The 27,900-nt window shown below is 40.5% G+C and overlaps 1 protein-coding gene across 1 annotated transcript; it reads right to left on the reverse strand.

Annotated features, from left to right (window-relative positions):
• Positions 1–9,310: 9,310 nt before the first annotated feature.
• Positions 9,311–27,509, reverse strand: LOC125906172 (anthrax toxin receptor 1-like). The gene is made up of 18 exons (XM_049604622.1): positions 27,143–27,509; positions 22,374–22,445; positions 22,217–22,288; positions 21,991–22,072; positions 21,833–21,866; positions 21,487–21,566; positions 20,228–20,296; positions 20,059–20,139; positions 19,890–19,950; positions 19,601–19,699; positions 17,787–17,856; positions 17,604–17,682; positions 15,903–15,998; positions 15,746–15,787; positions 15,485–15,577; positions 11,821–11,979; positions 10,967–11,047; positions 9,311–10,278 (listed from the first exon to the last, which is right to left on the reverse strand). The coding sequence occupies exons 1-18, from the start codon at positions 27,346–27,348 to the stop codon at positions 9,898–9,900; spliced, it is 1,857 nt and encodes a 618-aa protein (XP_049460579.1). The 5' UTR covers positions 27,349–27,509; the 3' UTR covers positions 9,311–9,897.
• Positions 27,510–27,900: the final 391 nt, after the last annotated feature.

The following is a 27,900-nucleotide window of genomic DNA, read 5'->3' on the forward strand; positions in this document are numbered from 1 at the left end:
AAACATACAAGGTACAGCTCAAAGCTCTATCTACTTGAGCAACAAAAGGGTAAGTCGAGCTCGTGTGAAAGATGAGCTGCTTGTTTTTTTCCTTAAAACGTCATGTGAGCTTAGATTTACTAAGAGATGAAGAGCACATGGAAAAAGGGGAGAGCAAGCCAGGTTGCGAGCCGATTTCATCACAGTAAACATGTCAGAGTTTGTATACGTGAACGGAAATAGATAAGTCTGAGGCTTTCCTGTAAATTAGTTCAAGACTGTGCATAAGCTTTGCTGTAGTTTGTAAACTTGCTTCACTGTGGAGCCGATGAGCTGTGCGACATCAGTGATTGCCATTGTTTGTGCAGCCAAGGTAGACTGTGACACTGGCCAAGTTGAGGCCACTGCTAAGCATATTTTCCTCCTGGAAGTTAAACATATTCCTGCACTTTGAGGTTGCTTTTTTAGTAAAGGGAGCTCAAGAAAGAAGATTGATTTGATCATTCATGTTTTGCATTTTGTCCCTTTGGAGATGGGAAAATTTAATATTGTGTTATAAGTTCATCCTAACAAACAGTGAAAAAGACAAACTGCCAACACAAAGCTGGAAACAGGAAAAAAGAAGGATTAAAAAAAATACTTTAAAGTGGCCTAGAGCTGTGTAAATACCTCTTCCAGATCTCCATGGCATCATAGTTGGATTTTGATTTTATTGTCTGCCTTGAATCCGACTGCCTCTGCCTGTGGCAGTTTTCTCAGACACACCTCCATTAGCTCACTGCCCACAGGACTGCAAGTCCGTCTGCATGCATCTGTAAAAGCATTTCCAAATGAAGAGCAAACTAAGGAAAGCACATGGAAAAGATATATTAAGATTTATTTTAGTACATCTGAGTGGAAGAAGAGTCAGCTGACTCGTCTGCCCTTGTCGCTAGTTGCATAATCTCATTTTTTTCATTTTGAGAGAGTTTAAACACATGTTGCCCAAAATGGAAACTATTTACTCCAAACTGTTCAGAGTTATAAAGAAAGTAAATAATTTCACATTGTTCAGCCTTATTTTAATCCATCCACATTCAAGCTGTATGCAGATTTCCTGCACTGCCAGGCAGGAAAGCAGCGAAGCACAGATGCGCTGTTCTCAGCAAATTCCTCCAGTTTTTCCATAAGTAACTAATGGTGACCAAAATATATTTGTATGGACACATCTGGGAGCATCTTTACCGGGTGTAACAGTCACCTCAAACCCAGCTCAACTCCTTTTGTCAAAGATGTGAAGCCATGTTTTGGTTGTTTGTGTCTACTTCCCTCATTCTTTTGATCACTAGGAATAAATCCTCTGAGAGATAGTTCAGTGCTTTCTCCTTTAATGGCTGTGGATAGCTGCCCAAAAATGTTGCTGAAAGCACTGAAGGCATAAAAAAAGTACAATGTATGATATCCCTTTTAAGTAAAATGAATTCACATTTCCACTTCATCTTAAAGGAATATTTCACCCCTAAGTTAGGTACACCTTGCTAGTACTGTGTTGGACCCATTTTGTCGTCAGAACTGCCTCAATTCTTTGTGACATAGATTCAACAAGGTGCTGGAAACATTCCTCAGAGATGTTGGTCCTCCTAAGGTCTGGCAATTCATTTTCGTCCTCTGTGGGGGACATGAGTCTGAGACCTCTAAGTTAAACATCATTTATGCAATCTATTTGAGTCCCACTGTTCTGTCAAGAGGATATCCTGGGCTTTCTAATGATGCCACAGTTGTGGGGGTGTGGCTAACAGAGCACATGCACTCTCTTATCAAAATGGCAGGAATCACAGCTTCCACATTTTATGGCATCAAGGGAGGAAAGTGATCAATTTTTTGCAGATATCATGTTTCTGTTGCTAATAATCAAATTGTTTCTTCAATATAAAAGTCTTAACTTCAATTTAGTAAGATTTCAGAAATGTACAATATTTTTAACCCTGTCAAAACAAAACTTTCATTCAATGTCCTTTGTAGGGGACAGCGGGACGTGCTAACTTCTGTTTTTTACCAATTTCCATACTTCCGAAACTGTGAAGTGTATCAAATGTAACATGTTTTTGTGTGTTTCAAAGACAAAAAAATGCTTCCTGTTATACCATGCATGATGTGTTTCTACCATTTTTTCCCCCGTTAAAGGGTTTTTTTGGGGGAGTTTTTCCTTATCCGCTGCGAGGGTCCTAAGGACAGAGGGATTTCGTATGCTGTAAAGCCCTGTGAGGCAAATTGTGATTTGTGATATTGGGCTTTATAAATAAAATTGATTGAAATTGATTGATCTGTTGTTAGTGCTGTGTGTGATGTGACCTAAACCCAGCTTTAGGTGACTATCAAGTGTGTAGAATGCAGTTTACTTAAAAAGCTCCACAATGAGATGTTACTTCTTAAAATGATGTTTTAGTGTTCAGATGTGTTTCCTTCATCTAACTGTTTTTTTTTTTGTGAACATTTTTTATTGAATGCATTTAACTGTTTTAAATGAAGAAATTGGATTAATCTGTTTTAAGTGTTCAGGAAATGAAAAGAAATGTAATTTATCTGTTAGAAAAAATTTTACACCAAGCAAGACCCGATGTCCACTGTAAGGGACATTTGACAAAAAATAAATAAATAACATTCATGATTTTTTTTTTTTTTTTTTTTTGCTGTAACATGTTTCTTTCAACTACAATACTTAAACTATCTAAAAAAAATCTAAATATCAAAACCTTTTTTCTTCCGGGTCTCAGGAGAATATTGACATGATAGCATCACACAGCTGCTGCACATCCATGATGAGAATCTCCTGTTCCACCACATCCCAAAGGTGCTCTATTGGATTGAGATCTGGTGACTGTGGAGGCCATTGGAGTACAGTGAACCCATTGTCATGTTCAAGAAACCAGTTTGAGATGATCTGAGCTTTGTGACATGGTGCGTTATCCTGCTGGAAGTAGCCATCAGAAGATGGGTACACTTTGGTCATAAAGGGATGGACACGGTCAGCAACAATACTAGGCTGTGGTGTTTAAACCATGCTCAGTTGGTACTAAGGGGCCCAAAGTGTGCCAAGAAAATATCCCCCACACCATTACACCACCACCAGCAGCCTGAACCGTTGATACAAGGCAGGATGGATCCATGCTTTCATGTTCTGATCCTACCATCTGAATGTGGCAGCAGAAATCCAGACTCATCAGACCAGGCAACATTTTTCCAATCTTCTATTGTCCAGTTTTGGTGAGCCTGTGTGAACTGTAGCCTCAGTTTCCTGTTGTTAGCTGACAGGAGTGGCACCTGGTGTGGTCTTCTGCTGCTGTAGCCCATCTGCTTCAAGATTTGACGTGTTGTTGGTTCAGAGATGGTCTTCTGCAGACCTTGGTTGTAACCAGTGGTTATTTGAGTTACTTGTGCCTTTCTATCATCTTGAACCAGTCTGGCCATTCCCCTCTGACCTCTGGCATCAACAAGGCATTTTCACCCAGAGACTCAGACCAGTCTGTCTGGCACCAACAACCAAGCCATCTTTAACGTCACTTAAATCACCTTTCTTCCCCATTCTGATGCTCGGTTTGATCTTCAGCAGGTCGTCTTGACCATGTCTACATGCCTAAATGCATTGAGTTGCTGCCACGTGATTGGCTGATTAGCTATTTGCGTTAACGAGCAGTTGATTCGGTGTACCTAATAAAATGGCTGGTGAGTGTAGTTTTACTGTTATTAAATGTGGAACCCTTTTACCTCAATTCATCAAGAACTTTCTCAGTTTTTGGAATCTTTGTTTATCATGGAAGCATGCAAGAAAAAGTTTTCTTCACAAATTCAGCACAACACAGGGTGAGTAATTGATAAACAAATGATAATTTGGGGGATAAAGTATTGTTTTAATGGCATTTAACATGTCTGGTCATAGTCAGGAGTCTAATTTATAACTTCACAGTTGATACACAGTTAATGACCCTGCACACCCACACAGGTGTTGTCATTTCTTGCTGGTTAGACCTCAGCTCCGGTTGGGTGGAGCTACACTGAGAATTACATGATGTCACCAAACTTTATACAGTAATAAAAGTCCCACTCTGTGTATGAAATCCCTCCTTATTCACTATATAGTGCACTATATTTATCCTCCATTTTATTTAAGGGTGCCTCACAAATTCCAGCCAAAGACATTTAGACTTGTCATAACAAGAAAAACACTGACGACGCTGCAGTTATGTTCAAGTGTCCCAGTAAGTAATGACAGTGTGACAGTGAGCCAGCATGTCTGTTCCCTAAAATCCACTGTTGGCACATTATATGTTGATGTTGTGATTAAGTTTAATTGAGTTTTTCTATGATCACTTTACTGCAAATCAAGTTCGTTGTGATGAAGCAGTAGAATATTTTACAGCCTGTCCACACTTCTGTGAATCCAGTTTCCTTGTTTCTGTACTAAGTCATTTTTACAATACCCCTGGTCTAACTCTTGTTTATGAATCTTCATTGTTTTCCAATACTTCACAGTTTCACAGTTGCTTCCAGTAAAAAACCTCAAAGGCTGTCTGCTGTCCTCAATCTTTATTGGAGGTGAGTTCAGCCAGCTGCATAGCTGTGCGCCTACAGTGAAGGCAGAAGAACGTGTTCGAAGGTATATCACAGGTCAGGTGTGGATAAAGTTGTGGCTGCTTTTATTAAGTCCGTTCTTTCTTGGTCAAGTTGTGCTGTAAGATCACTGGTGTTACTTACAGATACCTACAGTACAGCATCCGAAGAGAGGGTCACGTCTAACACTCGGTCTATTGTTTCAGACTCTCAACATCCCCTCCATGTTGGGTTTCCGATGTTTCCAGCAGGGCGTAGGTTTTGCCTCCCTAAATCTAGCACCAAGCATTACAGGTCGTCCTTTTGTCGTCCGCCATTGCTTATCTAACCAGCAGTGCCACTACTGCTGGTAGTGTCCATTAGTTGTCCATGATTTACCCCTGACAGTGTGCGATACTGGATTCTATGTGTTTGAATGGTATTGTCTGTTTTGTTGTACTCATGACTACTGTCTGTCTCTCAAATTGCCCATCAGGGACATTAAAGTTTACCTTACCTTACATTTAAGTCTTAAACTGTCGTCATAACCAACATCAATCTGACTCTGGCTCGGTAAAACTTTGTGCAATGGTCAGTACGTCCGCTGTAGTTCTAATAAATCTATGAGTGGAGTGAAAAAAGGAGGGACAACTATTCACTGATGTGCTGCATACATAAACACGTCTATTCATAAAACACAAAAAATGCAGTCCTGGCTGCTAAATCACTCTCCGGCTGGTTCTCCAGAGGTCACTTTTGTCAGTGCTGCATAACTTGAATAGCTCCTGATAGTCAGCCTCACAGTCAGCCAAGTATGTCTTTGCAGATAGCGTCACAGATTCCAGTCTCTGGTTTTCTAACTTTTGATATCAGTAGAACTATTTTTATCAATAATAGTCTTGTAGATTGTTTAGGACACTGATGTATAAGTCTCAAAGATATAGTTTAATATTTTGGGAAATACACTTTCTTGCTTAGAGTTAGATGAGAAGATTGATGCTGAAAAAGTGATACAAGGTGTCCCTACCAGCACCTCTGAAACTCACTAGTTAACAGAGGTGGGTGGCTCGAGTCACATGACTTGACTCAAGTTAGGTTTGAGTCACAAAGTTGAGGACATAAGACTTGCTTGACTAAAGCCTCCTACAGAGTGAGATTTAAGCAATCTTATATGTTTACTACACTGGATCTAATGAACTTGGCTACAACATTAAGTTTGATGTATGCAGACTGCACGATGACGGCGCCTACTGAATCACAGGCTACGGTGTATGATAGCTTCCCATATTGAATGCGCAAGGATGCTGCACGGGTTATTACCTCTCCAACTGTGATGCACAACATAGAGGGTCACATTATTAAATAACCTCAAGTTTTGGGTACTACATACTGTGGAGTGTGTGTGTGTGTGTGTGTGTGTGTGTGTGTGTGTGTGTGTGTGTGTGTGTGTGTGTGTGTGTTTGCTAGCTGCTAGGTTGCTCACCTGGCAGCTGCAACTCTGCCGCTATTTCCTTCCATGCTTACACGCAGGGGCGAAAATCCCATTTCATAGTTGGGGGGGACAATAAACAGTAAAATTCTAGAGAATAATTCCAGGGGGGGACAAGGAACAAAAGTTGTAGCCTGTCTTTTGTACAGCATCTTTTACCGTAATTTGACGCTTTAATCTTCTCTCTGTCTCTCCAACAGGCAGGCATAGGACCTTCCTTAGCACTGGCTGAGTCCACCTGCACATGTCCAGATTTAAAACAAAATGATTGAAATCAAATTAACATGTACACATCGACAACAGTCAGGTGCGCCGTGCTGTCCAAAGTGCTGTGTGTGTCTGGAGCAGAGCAGGTCTCTGTCTCCCCGTGCGCAGTAGTGTGAATATTTATGCTATTAAGTAAAGGGAGAAAATATGTCTCTCATTGTTTAATAGCAGCAAAACAATAAGGCTTCATTCATCAAAGACAGAAACTCGATCTCTCTCCTTCTCTCCCTCTTTTTTCTCTGGCTCAGGTGTGTGGAATGGATCCTTCGTCTCTGGCTGGCTGCAGGAGCAAACTGGGTTTTTTTCTTTTAGCTTTTTTTTTTTACCAGCAGTGAGATCATAACTTTAAAAAATGTTTGAAAGAAAAGTAAAGAAAATGTATAATACTGAATATTTCATTTGGGTTTTTTTTTTTGGACTTTAAACATTTATCTCAGCATTGCAAGTTATTGATAAGGAGAGAGTCAGCAGCAGCCACATGTAGAAAAGTGGATATACAGTGAATGTCTATACTTACGAGAAATGGCTTAACAACTAAACATTTCCTGCAATTAAACTGGTAAACTGGTTTATAAAAAGTGTGCTGTGAGATCTGCCGCTGCGCACCTCACAACCGTGCATAATAGTCGCGCGTAATGACCGCTCCCCAGCAGTTAAACTGCACGTCTTTCATGTTTGTCTCACTGACAGGACGACAGCCTACAGACAGGTACCCATACGAGCCGCTTCTCCACTGACTGCTCTTGTCCTGTCCTCTCCCTCTTCTTTCTCTCCTGTCCTCTCTGACTGTCACTAAACTCTGGCTTTTGAACAATGCAGGAGAAATGTTGCAGACAGTTTATATTATCAGCCTGGGCCTGGGGCTTGTTGTAACAGTAAATGGGATGTGTTGAAACTTGTGTAAGTTAAACTGTGTCTGTGTGAGTGTACATCTTACCCGATGCGCGATGTGGGCAGCGGGTCGAGCCACACGCTGCTACTGCTGCCAAGTACTAACGGCTGCTAGCCCCGCCCGCTGGAAAGAGTGTGGGATATACCACTACTAGGAATGGGAGGGGGGGACTAAATCTTTTAAGATTTAAATAGCACATAATTGCGCGATTATAATGAGCACCGCTTACACTGTGCTTTTAATAAATGCTACTGCATTGTTCAAAAATTATGAATTGTGTCTCAAATTAGTCTAGGGGGGTACAGCTTAACTTTAGAGGGGGTCATGTCCCCCCTGTCCCCCCCGGGATTTCCGCCCCTGCTTACACGATCATGATAAAAGCCGGAGGACACACAAGCAAGGCACATTTCACACATGGCGAGCTGCTATCTGTCTGTCTGTTTATTTGGGTTTAGCACCAGTGTGTCATTTCATGCTGCATTTCTATTGGTTGATTAGTAGACGTTTCTGACACTGTCTGAATTTTATCCCAGACTGTCTTTGATTGCAAGACTGTGACATTGCCACATTTCTTTCATGTTGGTCATCTTCATCTGGGACAGCCAAAAATTGCACGGTGTATATCCGGCTTAACATTGAATAAAATAATAAACTTGACTTTGACGTAGTATTCATGACTTGAGACATAACTTAGACTTGAGGTGGATGGCTCAAAAGAATTGACTTTTTTATTAGATATTTGCATTTTTCTAGATATTGAGATGTTATGTTTTTAAGACTGATTGGGTGATTTCTAGTGCAAGGCATGCAAACCTGGCAACATACCAACCTACCAGCAAGGCCAACGCATGGCTAGTGCTAGTCAAAAATAACAAAATTGGGATTTAAACATTGTGATGACAGTATTAAGTGTAACAGATGTGGTTGAACCCAAATGCAGCACTCAGTGACAGTTGGTAATGACCTTTATTTAATCACAGAATAAACAGAAGCTTGAGCAGACGAAGGTATTCAATTAATAGTTAATGCTTCAAGCTCAGAGCCCACACAGTTTCTGGGTTCAGGGGCAGACAGGTAGCTGAAAGGTGGACACACACACAAGGCAGTGTGTGGTGTCTCCCAGATAGTCTCTGAGCTGCAGCAGGCAACTGACGTGGGAAGCACGTGGGAACGCAGGCTGAAACGTTGTGGCAGGAAAACACCACACAGCCACACGCAGACGGAAACCAGAGACATGAGGCTGGTGAGTTTACCAGGAAAGAGACTATGTAGACAGGCCAGAGGCAGGGTCAGTGACAGGAGAGCATGATGTTAAAGAACAATCTGGCAAAGAGTGTGTGTGCTGGAGAGGCTTATATACCAGGCTGATTGGCTGATGAGCTGCAGCTGTGGAGGCAGGTGAGAGGAGTTGTCTTGATGAGGGGGGCGTGGCTGGCTAGCAGGGTGCAGGTGAATGTACCAGGAGCAGACTGTGACATTAAGAAGATGAAATTGGTATGCAAGGTCTGCAACTCAAAAATCAGTGACACAACCGCCACAACATCCAGCTTTATCTGTCACTACTGATCCCACAGGTACCTGAATGTGTCTTATTAGCTAACTCATTAGCTTACTGGCTGGTCAAAGGTTAGCTTTCTAACCAACATTTGTCCAGATTATCCGACTTTAATATGACTTGACTTGTGACTCGCTTGACTTACTGTAAAGCACGGACTCGACTCGCCTTGCTTGATTCTCACCACAAGAACTTGGGACTTGTTTTGGACTTGAAAGTTAAGACATGAGAGTTGCGTTTGCCTTTAAAATGTGACTTACCCTCGCCTCTGCAAGTGAACATGTTAAATCTCATTTGTTTAATGAAACAAATAGGTTGCAGTTTGACAGGAAGTGACACACTGGAACTATTCACTTACTGATGAAACAAACCACCTGCTGGCTCTTGTTTTACACTACAGTGGTATTAATCTTCTCATCTAGCTCTCTGCAAAAAAGCAAGAACTGTACTTCCCAAAATGTTGAACTATTCCTTTAACTGCCTTTCATACTATCACCTTAAAAAATCATGAAATGAAAACTCTCACTGTCAATGGAAATCAGACATCTGATGCTATATGATGTAAATTGTATATAATTCAGTGATTTAATGAATATTCATTCACAAAATATACATTGTACAAAACAGCACTTGCCAAACAGACTTGCATGTATAAAACACATGACGCAGTTGCCGAGCCACTGGATTTCCTGCTGCTTAAACTCATGATTTTTGTTTTTCACTGCATAAAATCAATTAAAGATTTGTTTTAGATCCAAAGATTGACATCAGGCAAAGACTAAAATGCAAGTTTATGCCACTCAATAGCACATCACAATGCCTGACCACTGTGTCGGGTTTAATATTAGGTAGAAATGTTGTTAAAAATGGATACATTGCTGCTTAGCTCCAATAGCATGTAATAGCCAAAGCTGTGCGTGCGACACTAAATATTTACTTTCTAGACTTAAAAAAAAGTCATAGTTCATGGCACATCATGCGTGAGCCACTTGTTGAGGAAAAGAGACGGTGCAGGATTGAATCACCAGCTGCAGCCTCAAAAGGCAACATAATACAGTCAGTCTGTCTGTACAGAGACACAGTGAGAATATCCTTCCAGGCTTCCATCCTGAGTTCAGACCCTTCTCCTCAACTTTTTTTTTTTTTTAATCACCAGTGGTTCTCGTGATTGGGGCGTGGAGGGGGGCGTGATGGAGGAGGCGCTCTGCAAGGAGGTGGACCCTGAGGTGGAGGTGGAAGCGAGCCAGTTGGAGACGGGGGTGCAGAGACTGAGCTCATGTTGGAAGGGGGCAGGGCTCTGCTGGGAGGTGGTGTGTACATGGGTAGGGTGGCGGAGGATGGGGGAGGAGTGGACGGCAGAGGGGGGAGCGTTGTGGTTGGCGAAGGGGGCAAATTGAAGTCGTGGTCGCCCTCTGAAGGACGACGCCGGTAACTGTGGGGCAAAGTGTAGACGGGCGTAGAGGGGTGGTTGTAGATGGGATAGCGAGGAGCAGGGTAGGATTTGCTTCGGGTGAAGTTTATGCACTTACCCTGTAATAAAGAACATCAAAAAAGTAATCACAGGTTATTGAAGAGGTGTTGTATGAGCTTCACTGTGTGCAATGTGAGATGTAAAGAAACTGCAGATATTCCATTAAAAAACTCCTGATTCTGCAATGGCACAGCGATTGGCAGGGTTGAAAGGGTACAGCTCCCAACAGATGGAAAAAGGAAATTCCTCCGTTAGCGAGTGTCATGGAAGGAAACAGCATTCCTGCCAGCCCAGTCGAGCTGACGCTAGGAGCTGGAGGAGGCAGGCAGCATCTACTCTAAATGACTTCTGCAGACAGGAGCATTCCTCCAGACAATACTGCAGTTGTTTTTACCTTTGTCCACTCACTATGCCACTTTTGCTTTGAGTCACTTCGATGCAGCTTTAAATATTTAAATATGTTTAGTCCATGGATTATGTACATTTGTCATGCAGTTAGGATTTCAGTGATTCTGCTCTTTGATCCAGACTTCCTTTATCAATCATTTCCAGAGGTCTGAATTCAAGCTCTGGCAAATCTAACACATCTGCCTGCCAAAAGTTGACATAGCTGCTTCACAATCTTATTAACTGCTTCGTTTTGAATGAATGTGTTCTTATCTTACAGTTTTAAAGAGCTCATTAATTCATAGAGGAAGTCTTGGCTTTCCATCATTCTGTTATCTCTGGCTTGTCGATTTCGCTCACCTTGTCTCCAGGATGAGGTCGCATCACGGACACTCTGTCATAGCCTTTTCTCAGGAAGACACACAAAGCATCCAGCTTTCCCTGCAGGAAGGTGATCAGCACAAATAAATAACAGTATATTAAACCAGTGATCTCCGATAACAACAGGATATATAAACATGATTCGTATGCAGCGGTCAGCAGCAAAAGCAATCCTTAAAACGCTGACTAGCAAGCAAAGTGTATCTGTTTATTTGTGACGCTGCCAGACTGTATCTGCTCCACTTTTCGCTCCAGATGTCTCTGTTTGATTCTTGCATAGGAAGCTTTATATGATAGAGCGACAGATAAACAAAGAATGTATTTTGTTAGAAATAACACCCGCTCAACAGATTCCATATTCAGGGGTGAGCTCAGTTCATGTCTGGTTCCTATTACAGTCCATCCAGCTGACTAATATGTTAGGAGACACATTTTATTAACTATTTCCTGGTCACACATCATTCCCAGCAACACTAAAAATAATATTTTTAAGATTATGGTGGATAGAGGCCATTGTGAGGAAGAGGTCTTTCAGTTTTAAAGCATCTGGAATTGGCATCAAACTGTATATTAGGTCTACATATGTTAACATTATGTGATGCATGCTGTAAAATATATTTGATGACAGTTATGACAAGTGATCAAAGAGGAAGAGCATGAGATGTGTTTGAAAGCTCTGGGGGGAAAAATTGAAAGCCAAATAATAAACAGACATCTGGTTAAAAATTACAGACTCATATAAGATTAAAGTGACATGCACCAAATATAAATGTCCCCAGTGAATGAATAGATAACACAATTAAAATGAGTGAAGAGGTGAATGACTGGAGCACCTTGATGGGAGAGTACCACTTCTGGGAGGGGATAGATTTGTGCACGTTGTAGTAAGGCCGTGGCGGCTCAAACTCCTCCGGGGGCATCACAACTCGAGCGTTTTTAGCTTTTTCCAGTTTGGCTCCCTCTTCAGTTGAGCCTTTATCTCCCCATCGGACCTGAACAGAAGCAACAGATTTCAACACTGAGCTGCAATCAGTGACAAATAGGAAGCACACATTTAGAGTCAGACAGGTTTAAAATTGGAATATGGCGAATAAATCAACCATCAAATTTGGTTACTTTCGTCACAGAAGAAAGAAGCAGCAGCGTTTCTAATTATGTTTAGCCACGTTAGCAGTGTTGCTCTGGTAATGTTCCACCACTCTGGACCAGACTGAATTATTTTAACAACTCTTGGACGGATGAAATTTTGTACAAACACTAATTGCTCCCAGATGACAAATCCCTACTGGCTTTGGTGTTGCACTGACTTTTACTCCACAATATTTCGACATCTGTCTGGCTTGTTGTTGTTGTTGTTTAACTTTTACTCCAGCACCATCAACAGGTCAAAATTGTCAAGTGTCCAATATTTTTGTTTATAAATACTTGTAAAACTAATGACATCAGCCTCAGCTGTACTTTGCAGTTAGTGCTATTTTACCAAATGTTAGCATGTTAGCATTTATAGTTATGCGGTGGTGTGTCTGTGTCACTCTGCAGTTATACCGGCAGCGGGAGCGTACCTATGTTCCCCGGGTTCTATGTTCCCCGGGTCCTATGTTCCCCGCTTTGTATGGGACCGGGGAACATAGAACCCTTTTTAATAAGGGTTCTATGTTCCCCGCTTTTCCCCAAAAGGACCCGGGAAACATTGGCCCTTTTTTTTTAAAAAAGAGCCCTATCCCCCTAAATCTAACCCTAACCCCTTTTTCTTAAAAAGGGTTCTATGTTCCCCGGTCCCATACAAAGCAGGGAACATATTTCCTTTTGGGAAAGCGGGGAACATAGAACCCTTTTTTTTTTTTTAAAGGGTCCTATGTTCCCCGATCGGGGAACATAGAACCCTGGGAATATAGGGATGACCCCCCCGGCAGCGGAGGTTTCTATGACGTGCTGTAGAGGTTAGTAGACTAAAAACACACCAAAAACACACATTAAACATGGCTTAATAGAGACAATTTCAAACACCAGTACACAAATCAGCTTCACTATAACTCGCAGCATTCACAGACAAACACTTGTCTTTATTTGGACACATTTTCCCCACAAATACGACATGCTAACGTTATTAGCACAAGTCCATGGCATTCTACATTGTATAAATTAGCCTAGCAACTAATGATCTTTTCCTCTTCTCATACAAAACCAGGGACAACAGCAACATGTAACAAAGGTAACGGCACTCAATTTGGCTCCATTACACCTCACAAGGTTCACAGACAAGACAACTGTCTTATACTAAACATGTTTTCCAAACAGCTACAACATGCTAACGTTATAAACACAAGCCTATGGCATTTTACATTGTATAAATTAGCCTAGCAACGAGCAGAAATTTCCTCTGCTTTTTTAGTGGTTAGTGCTTTTTTATTTTTTGTTTCTTATCTGTGAAATAAGGGTAAATAAAAGTTTTGTTTCCACTTAGGGAAATGGCTTCACAGTTGTTTAATACATTTAGCCAATGCATTAGTAAATTAATATTAATACATTTTTAATTTCTATTATTATTATTTTTTTGTAATGAATACAGTTGGTTAAAGGTTGTGTGTTTACAAAGACAATTGGGCCTTCATCATCTGTGCGTTTCTATGGTCTGAGGCAGTTCTAAATGTGTTCACTGAGAATAAACAAATATTGATGAATCTTGTGCATAAAACATTCATATGTTTAAGCATGCACTGCGTAGGCTACGCACTGTTTGTGAGCATGTTAGTGTACTGACTGTTAGCATTTAGCTCAAAACACAGCTGTCCTTGAGTACAACCTGACAGACCCGCTCTTAGACTTAGAGACCCTCCGTCTTGCAACAATCTTCAGTTATTAATTTGCAATAATAAGACAGTTTAACATCAGCTGATAATGTCCGCTCAGGCAGAACCTGTTTTCCCCAATGCCTTTGCATGACTTCAGCTCTTGTCAGTGATGTCATTCTTTGCACCAACTTGCTGCCTTATTTTAACATATAAAAATTACTCTTTCCTCACATATCCAGATGTTTGTAGCATGTCGACATGGAGTTTGATTAAATCCAGTCCTCTGAAATCCACAAGACATCAGAAGTTGGCTCCATTGCCTTGAAATTTAATTGCGGCAATTTATGGTCCAAAGTTCTAGTTTTGGTATTTTTCCTAAGCCTTTAAGAGAACAGTAATTAGCCTACTTTTCAACCTGTTTCATAGCATAAAACCTAAATATTCAGCGAGAGACCCACTGCCACAGGTCATCTGCCTTCTCTCAAATGTAAAGAATATTTCACTAGGAGCATTTTTTTGAAGTTTTTTTTTTCTTTTATAATTACCTTGATGCTCTGAGAACCACTAAAAAGCTTAAGTAAATGTTAAGAACAATCCATCACATCACGAGTGAAACCAGCTCTGTCAAAGCAACCTTGGAAGTTCATTACTCACATTTACTCCCTTGCAGCTGCCACAGACAGGCCATGAAGGCTTTAACTTGGCAGAGAAAGCACTTAAATGAAGTTGTGCATATTTTCCATTGCTCTGTTTGGAAGCGGTGCCGCTTCAAGGCTTTGAGTTCACAGCACAGACTCCTCAAGCTGCACAGCCACTCTTTAAAGCACTTCACACTGAGAGGCTAACTTCTGTCTCCTTGACCCTCTTCTTAACAGACACATCTGGTCCCTCTTGATCCACGGACGTCTTATTCCTGTTGTTGTATCAATATGTCTGACTGCCTCTTCTTATTACAAAAGAAAACTCTTAACATCATGACTCTGAATTTTTCTTTCCACTGCTCTCCTTTTCCTCACAGAAATAGACATTCTGCCCTTTTACCATCTCAAGCTGCAAAGAGCAAGCCTTCACGCAAGATTTCACTGACAGGCACCTTCATTACTCCTGAGCAGAAAACCACAAACAAGTCATGCAAGCTCGCTAACAGAGCACACATCCTTGCCTCCGGGCATTTTCTAAATCTGTACTCCTTGCACTTTACTGACCAGATGGCCTCATCTTGACTCTTACTGGCTCTCCAAAACTGGTCACAACAACAGAATGACTCAGTCTCTTCCAGCATGGACCTGCACAGTCATCTTTTTAAGAGATGAGCCGCTTCCTGCTTCCTGTTTCCTTTTTGTATTCCTGCCATATTTGCGTTTGATCTCTCTCAAAGTAGCAGAGTACTAGATTCAAGCCCACCATGTGTTTCGTCTGTGAACTTGAAGCTGATGCAGACATGTGGTGAATTTCATTTCAAGATTTTCATATTTGATAGTGAAAGAAGCTGGACTTGGTTACACCACTAAAGCATGTTTGATGTTGATTCAGTGTAAAAAAAAAACCCTCAATGTGGCTTTGAATCAAACACAGTGAAAATAATCATGTTAATTTAAATTTAAATCAGTTTTTAAGTATCTGAAAATACTGCTGAACACCAAGTTTCAGTTCTTTATTACAGATTCATTTATTTGCCACCTGGACTGCTGTTCTCTCTTTTTACCTCCATTCTCTTGATGCCTCCGACTCCACGTCCTCCATAGTACGAGGCGTCCACAGTGGGCCACCTCTTCTTAGGAAAACCATCCTCATCATCCTGCAGAACAAGTGAACAGTACTCATGTTTAAAAAAAAGTAAAACAATAGCTGAACAGGGGAACTGTGCTTGACAAACAATATAATTCATACTATACTAATATATCAATATGAATGCCAAGTCTTTTATATAATTTTGTCACTATGAGTTGAAGAAAAAATCACGTACAGACGAGTCCTCTATTACTGGAGGAGGAGGCTCATGAATCACCTGCAAACAAAGAACAGAAAAATGCACTGTAATAATCAAAGGTTGATTGGTGTGTCCTAACACAAGCACATTTGTATGTTCTTTACTCTGAGAGGATCCAAGATGGCCGACATACCACGGTGCAGCAGAGAGGCCAGAACCACCACAGCAGGAGGATGGTAAGCAGGAGCAGGAGGATGAGCAGAGCGATGGCCACAAAGGTCCCGTCAGACTAAAAGGTAAAATAAAGATGGGACATGACGAGGGTAAATTACACTTAAAATCTTAAAGAGTAATCATCACCTAGGACCCACTGGAAGTGTGTGGTGGTGTATTTATCTGCATAGACTCTGCCCTCTGCCTGTATTTTCTTATTTTCTTAACATTTTCTATGTTCATAATGTTCCTGATCATAGAGCACAGGTGAGGTAGGGATTTTATAAAAAGGTAGTGACCAACTGCCAGACCTAAGCAGCACCTATCCAAGAGGAAGCTACAAAAATCCTGGACACAGCACGGAAAAATGCAAATACAAAGCCAGGGTTGGCTTTCACTTTTGCCAGTGATACTTTTTATAAACAGTAACTGATAATTCACGCATAGTATACCTCATACCTCACCAAACCTGTACACAGTTTACTTAACTCCATTTTACTTTGTGAAAACACTATGTTTTGATTTTGTGTGTGTTTAAATCACTGCCGTAATCACCTAAAAATTTAGGGAGGGGGGCATTTTCAGTATGCACCTTGTGCAACCCAATCCTCCAAAGAAGGTAATTACTCCCTGGAGAAATTTTTAGAAACTTAAACCATCATTTTAGAGCATTTGGAAACAAAAATCTCTCAAAGTTTTGATCACTGAGTGCCACTTAAGGAAGCCAGCATATGATTGAGTGACGCACAGGAAAAGCAGACACACTGTGACTTTTTTTATGACATTTTATGCTTCGACATTTTTATGATTTTTTTTATGACGTAGAATACTATAACTTTTAAATGACCTGTTTTATGACATTGTTAGGAAATACCAACACCGATAAAGCTGCTTAACAGTCCTATTACATTCTAGTTTTCCCTTTTTTAATACATCTGAAAGTAATAGAGATTGCACAGTATCTGACAGTGATTGTAGCTACCCACAACAGTCGAGCAATGGTTTGTACTGGGGTATGGCAACACCACTGGCACAAACCACAAGCAGAACTGCAGTACACCATTGTATAAGAAACATGAGTAGTAATAATAACTACAGTTTGTTCGGTTTATTTAGATACTGATTGCATTTGCTCCTGATTATTTTGGACAGTGGTGCGGGATGGCCTTTCACAGCAATTTTTTTAATCTATATTTATCACTGCACTGAAGAATTTTCTGACATAATATTGTCTATGCGTATTCTATATGAATACAATTTTCTTAACTTTTCAGACAAAATTAGATAAAAATGTATTTTAGATGACTATATCCATGTCCATGTTTTTTTTAACAATGTTCAGCAGGGTGGGAAATAGTTGCAAAGGACATTATGGGATACTTAAATTTTAGAACATCTTGTCAGTGTCAGTGTCGCCATAATGAAATGCAGCAAACTAGGTCAGAGGGGTCAAGCTGCTGCAGCTGCAGACATGTGTGACAGGAGCCGTTTCTTCAAAGATAAACTGAAAGAGACAGCTGATCCATACAAGAAGACAGGAGTTGCTGCGATGCAGTGATTCCATATGGCACATCAGTCACAAAGTCAGAAAACGAGCCAAAGTCTAAAGTTCACAGAATCCATTTTAGCCATAAGCTAACGTTCAGCTTTTTAGCACCACCTTGTTTTACACTATACTTACACATGCGACTGCAGTAATTGTGACGGAACTTGATATGAAGCTCAGGCCATTATTCATGCTGACGTGGAGAGTGGCAGACCTGCAGGAATGGTAGCAAAGTAAATGAGGGCGATGATAATTTGCTGACAGTTAGCGCCTCGGCTTAATACAACCCAGACAGCCACGTCTGTGACATTCACTTACGTTCCCACTTTTTCCAGAACAGGAGCTGGGCACAAAAGGTACGTATCTCTCACCACCAAAGGTCTTTTCACTGTGGACACAGAATGAGAACTTGTATCAAGATACACTGTAATTATGTGGTTTGAGAGTGCGCAGTATACAGTGAAGTAAGTTACAATATAAGCCAGGATCATTGGTGAAAGACAAAGTAAAGTGATGCAAATGAAAACTCTACTAGTCCTAAAACTTAGGAGATTCAAGCCTCAAAATATTCTTTTTTGTTATTAAATCCCTGGACTTCCTCTCCTTATGGAAAATGAAGCAAATGAGGGAGGGTTGTGGTTTATTTACCCTGGCTGAGTGAGTGTCTAGTGTGTGCAAAGACAGTGCTCGTGCCTGATGAGATCCACATTCCCCTTCAGACATCTGAGAAGCACTGAGCGTTATACCAGCTGATTCAAAGAGCGGGAAGATGGTGTTGATGGTTTTTGGGGAGGACAGGGATTTAAATCATTGTCTACCACAAAGAGTGGCTCTAACCCCCCCCACCCCCCCCAGCCCCTCTCTGCCTGTATGGCCAAAACAAACTTGTAACAATGATGTAAATGGCTGCTGAGTGAAATTCCCCAAACTGCTGCTTTTCTAGTTTGTCTATTAATAGTTTGGATTCACACACCTACAGTGTTGTTGTCTATCAATCACCTCACAATATAGCACGGCCAACAGAGAAGGTGATACACAGCTTATTCACACACACACGTTTACATCCTTCTTTAAGGACATACATTGATTAAGTCCACCTACGTACCACTCTGTATCTAAAATGTAAGAATGAGGTAATATATAAGATTACCTTTACAGCCTGTTACCTCTGGACAGAGCCAGTTTGCAGTCTTAATTCTCTTGGTTTCAGAACTCCACAACAAGCGTTCACATTTGACATATTACGGCCTTGTTAAGTTTTTTAAAAATCCAGCAGACGCACAGCTGCATGTGTCTGTACATTTGGTCCAATATTCCAACCCAGTTGCCAGAAGATAATGTTGGCATTGTACATTTCTGCAAACCACAAATATGTTTCATTTGTACATTTCATTTGTATCATACCAGCGTTTCTAAAGTGATGTAGTTTGTGAGCTGACTTGGAAACTTGGAAAGTGGAGGGGATGGTGGATGGCGTGTCACCTGGGCGAGATGCCTGCCAAGCTGCAGAGTACTGCAGGCCAAAGTTTGAGGCTGGCAAACAACCAAACTGGTTGAGTTTTAGCAACTGATTGCTGTTTTACCAGCCAGGATAGTGCTATGAAAACCAAATGTTCCAAGCAGAGACACAGACTTCTCTTAACCATAACCTAACCTGTGTGCTAATCTAACCACATATTAACCACAGCATTGTTGAAATATTGAAAAATGTAAAGTTTCAACATAGCTGCTATATAATAATGTACAAATCTAACATATCCTTGGTTTGCAGAAACGTACAAAGCCAACCTTTTTTCTGGTGACTGGGTTAAGTATTCTCTCTCCTTATAGCGCTGTTTGGTCTCCACCAACACCCGGTGAAAGTATCTGGCTTATTAGCTGCTAAATGCTCCACTATGTCCACCAGCTAGTCGCTAACTTTGTCTGTCTGCTTGAACAAATAACACTGTGAGCCATGAAACCAAAACAATTGGCTAAAAGATGCTAAAATGCTCTTTCGAGGGGGACTGCAGACTTGGGTGAAAATTTGGGTCAATTAACTCTTTATGTACAAATATGGATTAATTCAGTATTAAAAGTGTAATTCTAGTCTATCAGTGTTTGTGTATGAAAACCTTGGAGCATGTACTTACTCATAGTAACTGTGTCATTGATGCGAAAGCTGCAGAGAACTTTCTGTACGTCTCGAGCGTGAAGGAAACCATTTCCTTTGACTACCACCTGGAAAGATTCTGAAGTGGGATAAAAATAACCATTTTTATCATTTGTCCATGCAGTCAATTGTTCGGCGTGTATTAAGTGTACACTTAAGAAGCTGAAGCACTCAGTTTTATATCAAATCTAAGCTAAAAATAATATAACAGGTGTTTGTATAGTGTAGGCTATACTGTACAGTATTCAGCACCGTGTTGGTGCCTTTACCTCCTTCACAGATGCTGGAGGGCTCTACAGCCAGAATCTCGATGCATGATCTCTTCAGGATCTGAGATGAAAAATAAAAACATATAAAGCTGCACTAAAGGTACAGCATATTAAATTATGAGATGAGGTATTTAATCATCTTTCTGTGATATGAAAGTGACTTTCGTACCGAGTCAATGACGCCTTGTAGCGCCTCAAATCCATCATTCACAGGGAAGACGTGGTCCTTACTGTCAGCTATCGTTGAAAGCTGTGAAGACATGACTGAATGATTAACTTATAATTTGTCTTATACTTTGGATTGATTGATGAATTTGCTGGTTAACAGATTGATTTACCTGGGTTTCATTGAAGTCTTTAACTCCCACACAGTACACGGTGGCGCCCAACTGGCGTGCTCTGCTAGCCTGAGACATTAAAGGGACAGTTCACCCCCAAACCAAAAACACATATTTCTCCTCTTACCTGTAGTGATATTTGTCAATCTAAAATTGTTTTGGTGTGAGTTGCCGAGTGTTGGCAATATCAGCCATAGAGATGTCTGCCTTCTCTCAAATATAATGGAACTAGATGGCACTCGGCATAAGGTGCTCAAAGCACCTTAAGATTACACTTTAAAAACTCAACAGCAATGTCTCTTTCTAGAAATCATTACTCAAGTTAATCCACAGACCTCGTTGTGAGCAGTTTCATGTAGGAACTATTTTCTTTCCATTAAATTAAACCCACCAATCATGCCGTCATGAGGACAAGCCTCTCGTCCATGAGTAGATGCATGCTTCCTCCTGCGTCATGATACAGTTGAAGGGTGTAGTTTGGTAGAAAGAAAATAGTTCCTACATGAAACCGCTCCCAATAAAGTCTGTGGATTATCTTGAGTAGTGATTTCTAGAAAGAGACATTGCTGTTGAGTTTTTAAAGTGTAATCTTAAGGTGCTTTGAGCACCTTAAGCCGAGTGCCATCTAGTTCCATTATATTTGAGAGAAGGCAGACATCTCTATGGCTGATATTGCCAACACTCGGCAACTCACACCAAAACAATTTTAGATTGACAAATATCACTACAGGTAAGAGGAGAAATATGTGTTTTTGGTTTGGGGGTGAACTGTCCCTTTAAACAAACACACAACAAAAATCTTCAGTAAAATGATGAATGCCCAGTAAATCACAATGGGGAGAAAAGTGTGGTGGCACTGCTCTTTATAGGCTGAAACTTTAAAGCTTTTTCCACTTGTGGGTACGCCTCCGTCAGTGATGTGACTTCTGTTATACCATTGACAGCTGGAACACATCTGCTGTGACATCACTGAGAGTCATGTGGCCACAAACACAACAAGCCTGGGACTAAACCCAAAGAATACAATACACCAACATCTTCATCAACATCTTCCTGCTTTATGTATTGCAGTGTAGATTTACCCCTTATGTTTATAATTTTATATATTAAAGTAACATGGTGGGGGGAGCAATATGGTGCATAATGATGATAATGTTATATTCTGTATCATTATTGCAATCTTCTGGTTACTCTTCTGCTTTAACAAGAAAATAGCATTAATACAATGTTAAAATTATGCTAACTGGTTTTCATATTACCTCTCTTTGTGCCAGGTCAAACTGATTTTCTCTCAGTTCACCATCTGTCAGGGCAATGATAACACTTGCGGTCCGGTAACCTGAAAGTCAGAGCCAGATTAGGATAAAATATCTGTTTAAATAAAGACACAAAATCCCTCTAATCCACTGAAATCCATCTTTATTGTGTTTTTCAAAATATTTTGAACATAATTGTCACGTGATGGAAAGAGCAGCTGTGTTTTTATTGTTATTTCTGTCTTCATTTAATGATTGTACCATGTGTTTGAATTGAGCTCTGATGAATGGATAAAAAAGACTCAACACCAGCAGAAGGAATGACTAAGTGTTAGAAAGGAAAACTCACCATCTCCAGTCCCATAGTATATTTGCTCGCTGGCCTGAGAAGAGAAGTTAAGAGGCGTCAGTGACTATAAATTTAAATAGGCCTCATTTTAAAAAAGTTAGATGCCATTCTGATGGGTAAGGAGGATCAGTTTCCCATTGACTTAACAGATGGCTTACTCTTTGGAAGCCCCTGTGCATGAAGGTGTCTCCACCTGGCTGCACCATGCTGAGCTCCTCCAGTCCTGCCCGAATCTGTTCTCTGGTCATTGACGCATTCCAGGGAATAGAAATGAATATTGATTAAAAATGGAACAAGATGGCAATTTAATTAAATTTAACTTAATACCACAGACGTGTGAATGAAATCATTCAGACATCTGTGTGAGGCTGCGCATGTACGTACCTGTCTTCTGTTAGTGCCATGAGAGTCCGTCCTTCTGTTGAAAATACAATAAAGGACATCCGCAGCTGAGGACTGTAAAAAAGAAGACAAGAGGACCGTTTTACATTTTGTCATTTTCTTTTTACTCTTTAAATGTGATGTTTCTGTGAGGACCTACCTGATAAACTTGTGTGCCAGGTGATCAACAAAGTAATATATCTCATTCCAGTAATGTTGCACACTGCCAGACCTGAGAGGAAGATTCAAGAAATACTTATCTTGTTATGCAGTAAACGTTATACGTTTAATGTCATGAATTCTGTGGAGATAAATTAACACAAACAATGAATCAAAACTTGCACATGAGTTGTAACTAGATAAAACACTGCAGTCTGCATCTATGCTCTGGTGTGAACAGTTAAAAGAGTACTAAAAGTATGTAGTGTGGGATTTCCATACAGTTAGAGCTACAGTTAATAACATTTATGAAAATAACCTTTTGTCATATTTGCTGAAACTGTGCGCAACTGTATGAAAACAGCTAATCATAAGTTTAAAGCAGCTGTCAATCATGTCAACCACTGCTCGTAAACTAGAGTCAAACAGTCAAACTAGGCAGCGCTGATCAAATATGAATCAAGGTTCTGTTACTGCTTTGCTTGTTTCTCACCTCAGATGTTTTCAGAAACATATTTTAGTGTACTGTTTAGCTGTAAAATGAGAGAATCTGCTCCAGTCGGTGGGCTGTGCTTGGGTCCTCCAGTCCACCGTTTCCAACATCAGTGTTATCTGAACCAAAACTAAAGGAAAAACTTTTGCAGACTACAGTCTGACCAAAACAGCCAAACCTCGGTCCAACTTAACAGAGGTGGTATCCGTCTGGATAAAACTGAACTATGGTTCTGTTTGTTCCTGGTGCAAAAACTTTTTTTGGATGGTTTGAACTTTTAGACCAATTAAAATAATTTTTGGTAAGCTATCATCAAGTCATAAGATTAGTGTAGCACCTCGTGTGTAGTGTGTGTGGTTGAGTGACTGGAAGGCAGTGATAGTGGGCTCAGAGCAGACAGGTGCTGGTGATCTGATCAGACGTGAAATTAGCAGTAAAGTTGTCAAGTGGTAATACATTAGCAGTGTAGCTTTCAGTTTGTCCATTAACAACACAACATAACAAAATGAGCCACGTGATGTTGACAGGACACAGGTATGTCATGTATAGTTCTTAAGTGCGCTCACATAATTGAAATGTGAAACCAAAACTAAGCGGACAAAATGCAAACCCTGACTCACACTTTCAGATGTGAGAAGGCCTTAAAATCTGTTTCTTAAAAACATTTGAGGTGAGAAATAAGCAATTCAGTGACAGAATCTTGATTCATAGTTGATCAGCGCTGCCTAGTTTGACAGTTTGACCGCAGTTCACGAGCAGTGATTGATGTGAGTGACAGCTGCGTTAGAGACTCCTCGTCTCTGATTGATTGTTTTGGTTCACATGCACTAGATTATTGCAGATGCCATTAGAAACACTAAAGGAGACAAACATGATTCTTTTTACACATTATTTACTTCATAAACTTTATGTGGTGATAGCGACAGTTTCAGCAAATGACAAAAAGTAATTCTTATAAAAGTTACCTGCTACAGGACTTACAGGAGACAGACAGATTTGAAGAAACAAGCTAATGCAGCTGAAGCAGCCGTGTAATTCTCCTTTATGACAGGTGAACTGATCTTGCATAAAAAAGAGAAATGCCCCTTTAAAGCTAAGATAGGCTTTTAATACTGTGATGTTACCAAGGTCAAGGTTCGCATTATTCTCACACTGCGTTTACATCACAACTAATCAATATCAGATAATGGAGAAAATGGCAAATTAACATCTTTACAATTTCTTGTTTTGTCTTGTAAAATCCAAAGATACTGAGTTCACTATCATATGAGACAAAGAAAAGCTGGACATTTTTCACATCTCAGAGGCTGGACCAACTAATTCTCCAGCAGTATTGCTTGAAATGTCTTCAAAGTATTGATTGTTCATCAAAATTGTTAACTGTTCATTTACTAAACTAATCGGCTGATATTTGAGTCTGACCCAAAGTACTGCACATTAGGTAGGGGTGTAATGATACATTGATCTGGATCAATACATCAATTAAATGATAAACAACACAATATCATCTATACAAGCTGAAAACATGGATACATATAGTCATTCTTATTTTGAACTTCCCATAACACATCTATGTCACCAGTTCCATCCACACACATCTCCTTCCTCAACATTCAAACAGCGCTAGCAGCCTAACATCAGCTGACAATGGTAAACAGCCAAGAAAAAGACAAAGAGGGCATTTATTCAAATCAAAATCGTATTGTCTCAGATTTTGTGATATCAGCAAGTATTGTATTATTGTCCAAACAACTGATGTAGTTTCAGATCGTGGTGAAAATTGTGATTTACACTCCTGCATTTAGAGTAGCCAGTGAATCTAAGCCTTTGTGTTTCCTTCTGAGTGCTGATGCTAAATATTTCCACTTCTTCTCATGTGGCTTCACTGCTCATTTTCAAATGCCAAACAAAAAACAAAAAGTGCCACGTCATTTTCTCAGACGACCTTAGCTTTGTGTCAAGTCCTGATTTTGAAAACAGGTGGGAACTCAACAAAGTAATCAGAAAAGGAGTGCAGCTTTTAAAGCGGAAGTCAGCAATTAAATCAAATTGTGAGGCAAAATATGCATAATAATCTCTTCTCACGCTGCACTGCCTCGCCTCTTCTCCCTGTCTTATGTTTTCATTTATCCTGTGATGTGAGTCCCAGTGCAGAGACAGCCAAAAAACTCAGGATCTTTGGAACATCTGGCTCTAATGGAGAAAGGGTTCTGCAGACTGAGGCAGAGAGAGCCAAAGCTAAATGTGGGCTCCTGTCGGTGAAACGTGGCCGAACTTTGACAACAGGAATCCCTGCAGTGCATTTTATCATTAAAGTGAAAGCATCAGCACTTTGCAAATGATTCATCTTTGTGTAAACACATTTTCTGTCAACTCTCACTACTTTTAGAAAGGAAAGTTCACCCCCAAGTCAAAAATACATACCAGTATTTTTCCTCTTACCTGTAGGGCTATTTATCACTCTAGATTGTTTTGGTGTGAGATGCCGAGTATTGGAGATGTCAGTTTGTCTTCTCTCCAGTATAATGGAACTAAATGGCACTCGACTTGTGGTGCTCAAAGCACAGAAAAAATTTGAAATTTTGAAAAACTCAACAGCAATGTCTCTTTCCAGAAATCAATGACCCGGTTACTCAAGATAATCCACAGACCTTGTTGTGAGCAGTTTCATGTAGAAACTAATCTTTCTCTTTATACTTTCTGCCGAACTACACCTGCCAAGTGTATCACAGCGCAGAAGGAGGCATCTACTGCTAGCTCACCTAGCACCACTGAGCTAGCTGATGTTACAGCTCAGCCAATGAAGACACTATTAATGTTTACATCCTGCTGTCACAAGCATGAGCCTCTTGTCCATGAGTACATGCTTCCCTCTGCATGGTGATATGGTTGGCGGCTGTTGTTTGGTAGAGAGAAAATAGTTCCCGCACAAAACTGCTCACACAATTCTGTGGATTATTTTGAGTAACCAGGTCATGGTTTCTGGAAAGAGACATTGCTGTTGAGTTTTTCAAATGTATTTTTTGGCACTTTGAGCACCACAAGCCGAGTGCCATCTAGTTCCATTATATTTGAGAGAAGACAGACATCTCTACGGCTGATATCTCCAACACTTTGCAAATCACACCAAAACAATCTATACTAAGAAATGGCACGACAGCTAAATAGAAAAATATGTGGTTTTGATTTTGGGGTGAACTGTCCCTTTAAATTATTGTCTTTTTTCATAAATGGTGACATGGCTCTTTGAAAAGCTTTAAAAGCAGGAGAACATTACTATGACAACAACACACTGACACATAAATTTTGGCACAACCTGTTCAGGTGCTTCACATTCGCTTCATGACAGTTTAACAGTGTGATTTAACTTTCATGTCTGCACTCCTGGGGTAGTCAAGTCTCAAATCTGCTCCTGTGTCTGGTAAATAAAGTGGCTGAGAATTGCAAATAGTCAACTAACTGATTTTTGCATCAACAGAAAACTAATCTAGTGAAGTATTTTGATAATCAATTGATCGTTTTCAGTCATTTTCAAGCAAAAGTGCCCACATTGTCCGGTTCCAGCTCCTCCAATGTGAGGGGTTGCTGCTTTTCTCTGACTGTAAACTAAATATTTTGAGTTTTGAACTCTTGGTCAGACAAAACAAGACATTTGAGGATGTCGCCTGAGTCCTGTGATGTGCATTTTTATCTATTTTCTGACATTTTATAAACCAAATCAATTAGTCAATAATGCCTTTGTTGCAGCTGTAGTTTGTTGCAGGGCCTAATGACATTAAATTGAAATGCTATCAATTGGTTTACTATGATAAAGCTACAAAATGTTGTGGTAGATACACACCACTACTCTACTGCAAGAAATCACCAGACTTGATGAGTAAATGAGTGTTCCACTGTCTTACCTTTTTTGATTTAACCTTTAGCAAACCCCTCTAACCTGCTGTCTTAACCAGAGACAGCTGGGCAGGTGACATTTGAAAATAAACATACATTATATCCACATGTGCCGGCTGTGTTCACAAGACCTGAGCTTTGTTTTGGCAGTTTTGACTCTGAGTCAGTCACATGATTCTTATCCAGCCCAGAAACTCTCCTATTTTCATTTTTCTTTAATCTGCTTTTACTATAAAGCTGCTAGTTGTAGTACAGTAGCAAATATTTGTCATGCAAGTAGCCCATTAAAGCCTCCTGAAATCATCTTGAATGATGTTTGCACCTGTGTCCTCAATGAGTCATGCACCGAGTATTAAAAGCTGAGTAAAAGTAGTAGCACTCACTTGTCCAAAACAAAGTAGAGGTCAAATCCTCCGTAGCAGGATGACCCTGCCTCCCTCCTGTCATGCATCTGTCCTGCACTGCTGGCCACCAGGACCGCCACCAGCATGCCCAGTTCCACACCAAGCAGGACCTGCCTGCACCAGCACTGGGACATCACCCCAAGTTTAAGAGAAAGCACCAGCTCAAGCAAAGAGAAAGTAAACATAAATATTCTCCAGCTGGAGATGTTTGTCCACTTCTCCTCTCACAACACACGGATGCAGTCAGCCATGCCGCACAGACCGATCTCCAAGGCGTTAAACGCTCCTCTCTGGATCAGTGTCCCATCTCCTCAGCAGCAGATGTGTGCTGGCAGAGGAGGAGTGAAGCTGGTGGGACTGAGTCTTTGGCTCCCTGTCTCTCCACACTAAATCTTTTTAGCACACGATGCCATAAGTTTGCATCAACAAATTACCAAAAAAAAGTTGTAGTGGGTGATTGACTGTTTCTTTCACGTGTTTGAATGACTCTGCAGCTTTCATCAAACCTTAATACTTTTGTTTGTTTTTCTTTCTCGCCTCTTGCAGGTTTAGTGGATTCAACACCTATCCATCAGTGCCACTTAGTGGTAAACACAGGCACCATGCAAGTCACTGTGCTGGAACATAAAATGGTCATCCAGTTTAGTTTATTTTAAAATAAGAACTTAACCTCAGTAAAGAGATACTAGAAAATATGTACATTTCTTTGCAATTTCTAGATTGCTTAAGAACCAGAG

The sequence above is a fragment of the Epinephelus fuscoguttatus genome, linkage group LG18 (assembly GCF_011397635.1).
Source record: "Epinephelus fuscoguttatus linkage group LG18, E.fuscoguttatus.final_Chr_v1".
In the NCBI taxonomy this organism is placed as follows: Eukaryota; Metazoa; Chordata; class Actinopteri; order Perciformes; family Serranidae; genus Epinephelus; species Epinephelus fuscoguttatus.

Excerpts from the sequence above, each read along its gene's own strand:
- LOC125906172 (XM_049604622.1), bottom strand. The coding sequence starts at position 27,348 with ATGTTTACTTTCTCTTTGCTTGAGCTGGTGCTTTCTCTTAAACTTGGG. Across the intron at positions 21,567-21,832 it reads ATACTATGGGACTGGAGATG|GTTACCGGACCGCAAGTGTT; the intron begins GTGAGTTTTCCT and ends TCTGACTTTCAG. Across the intron at positions 19,951-20,058 it reads TACAAGGCGTCATTGACTCG|ATCCTGAAGAGATCATGCAT; the intron begins GTACGAAAGTCA and ends TTTTCATCTCAG.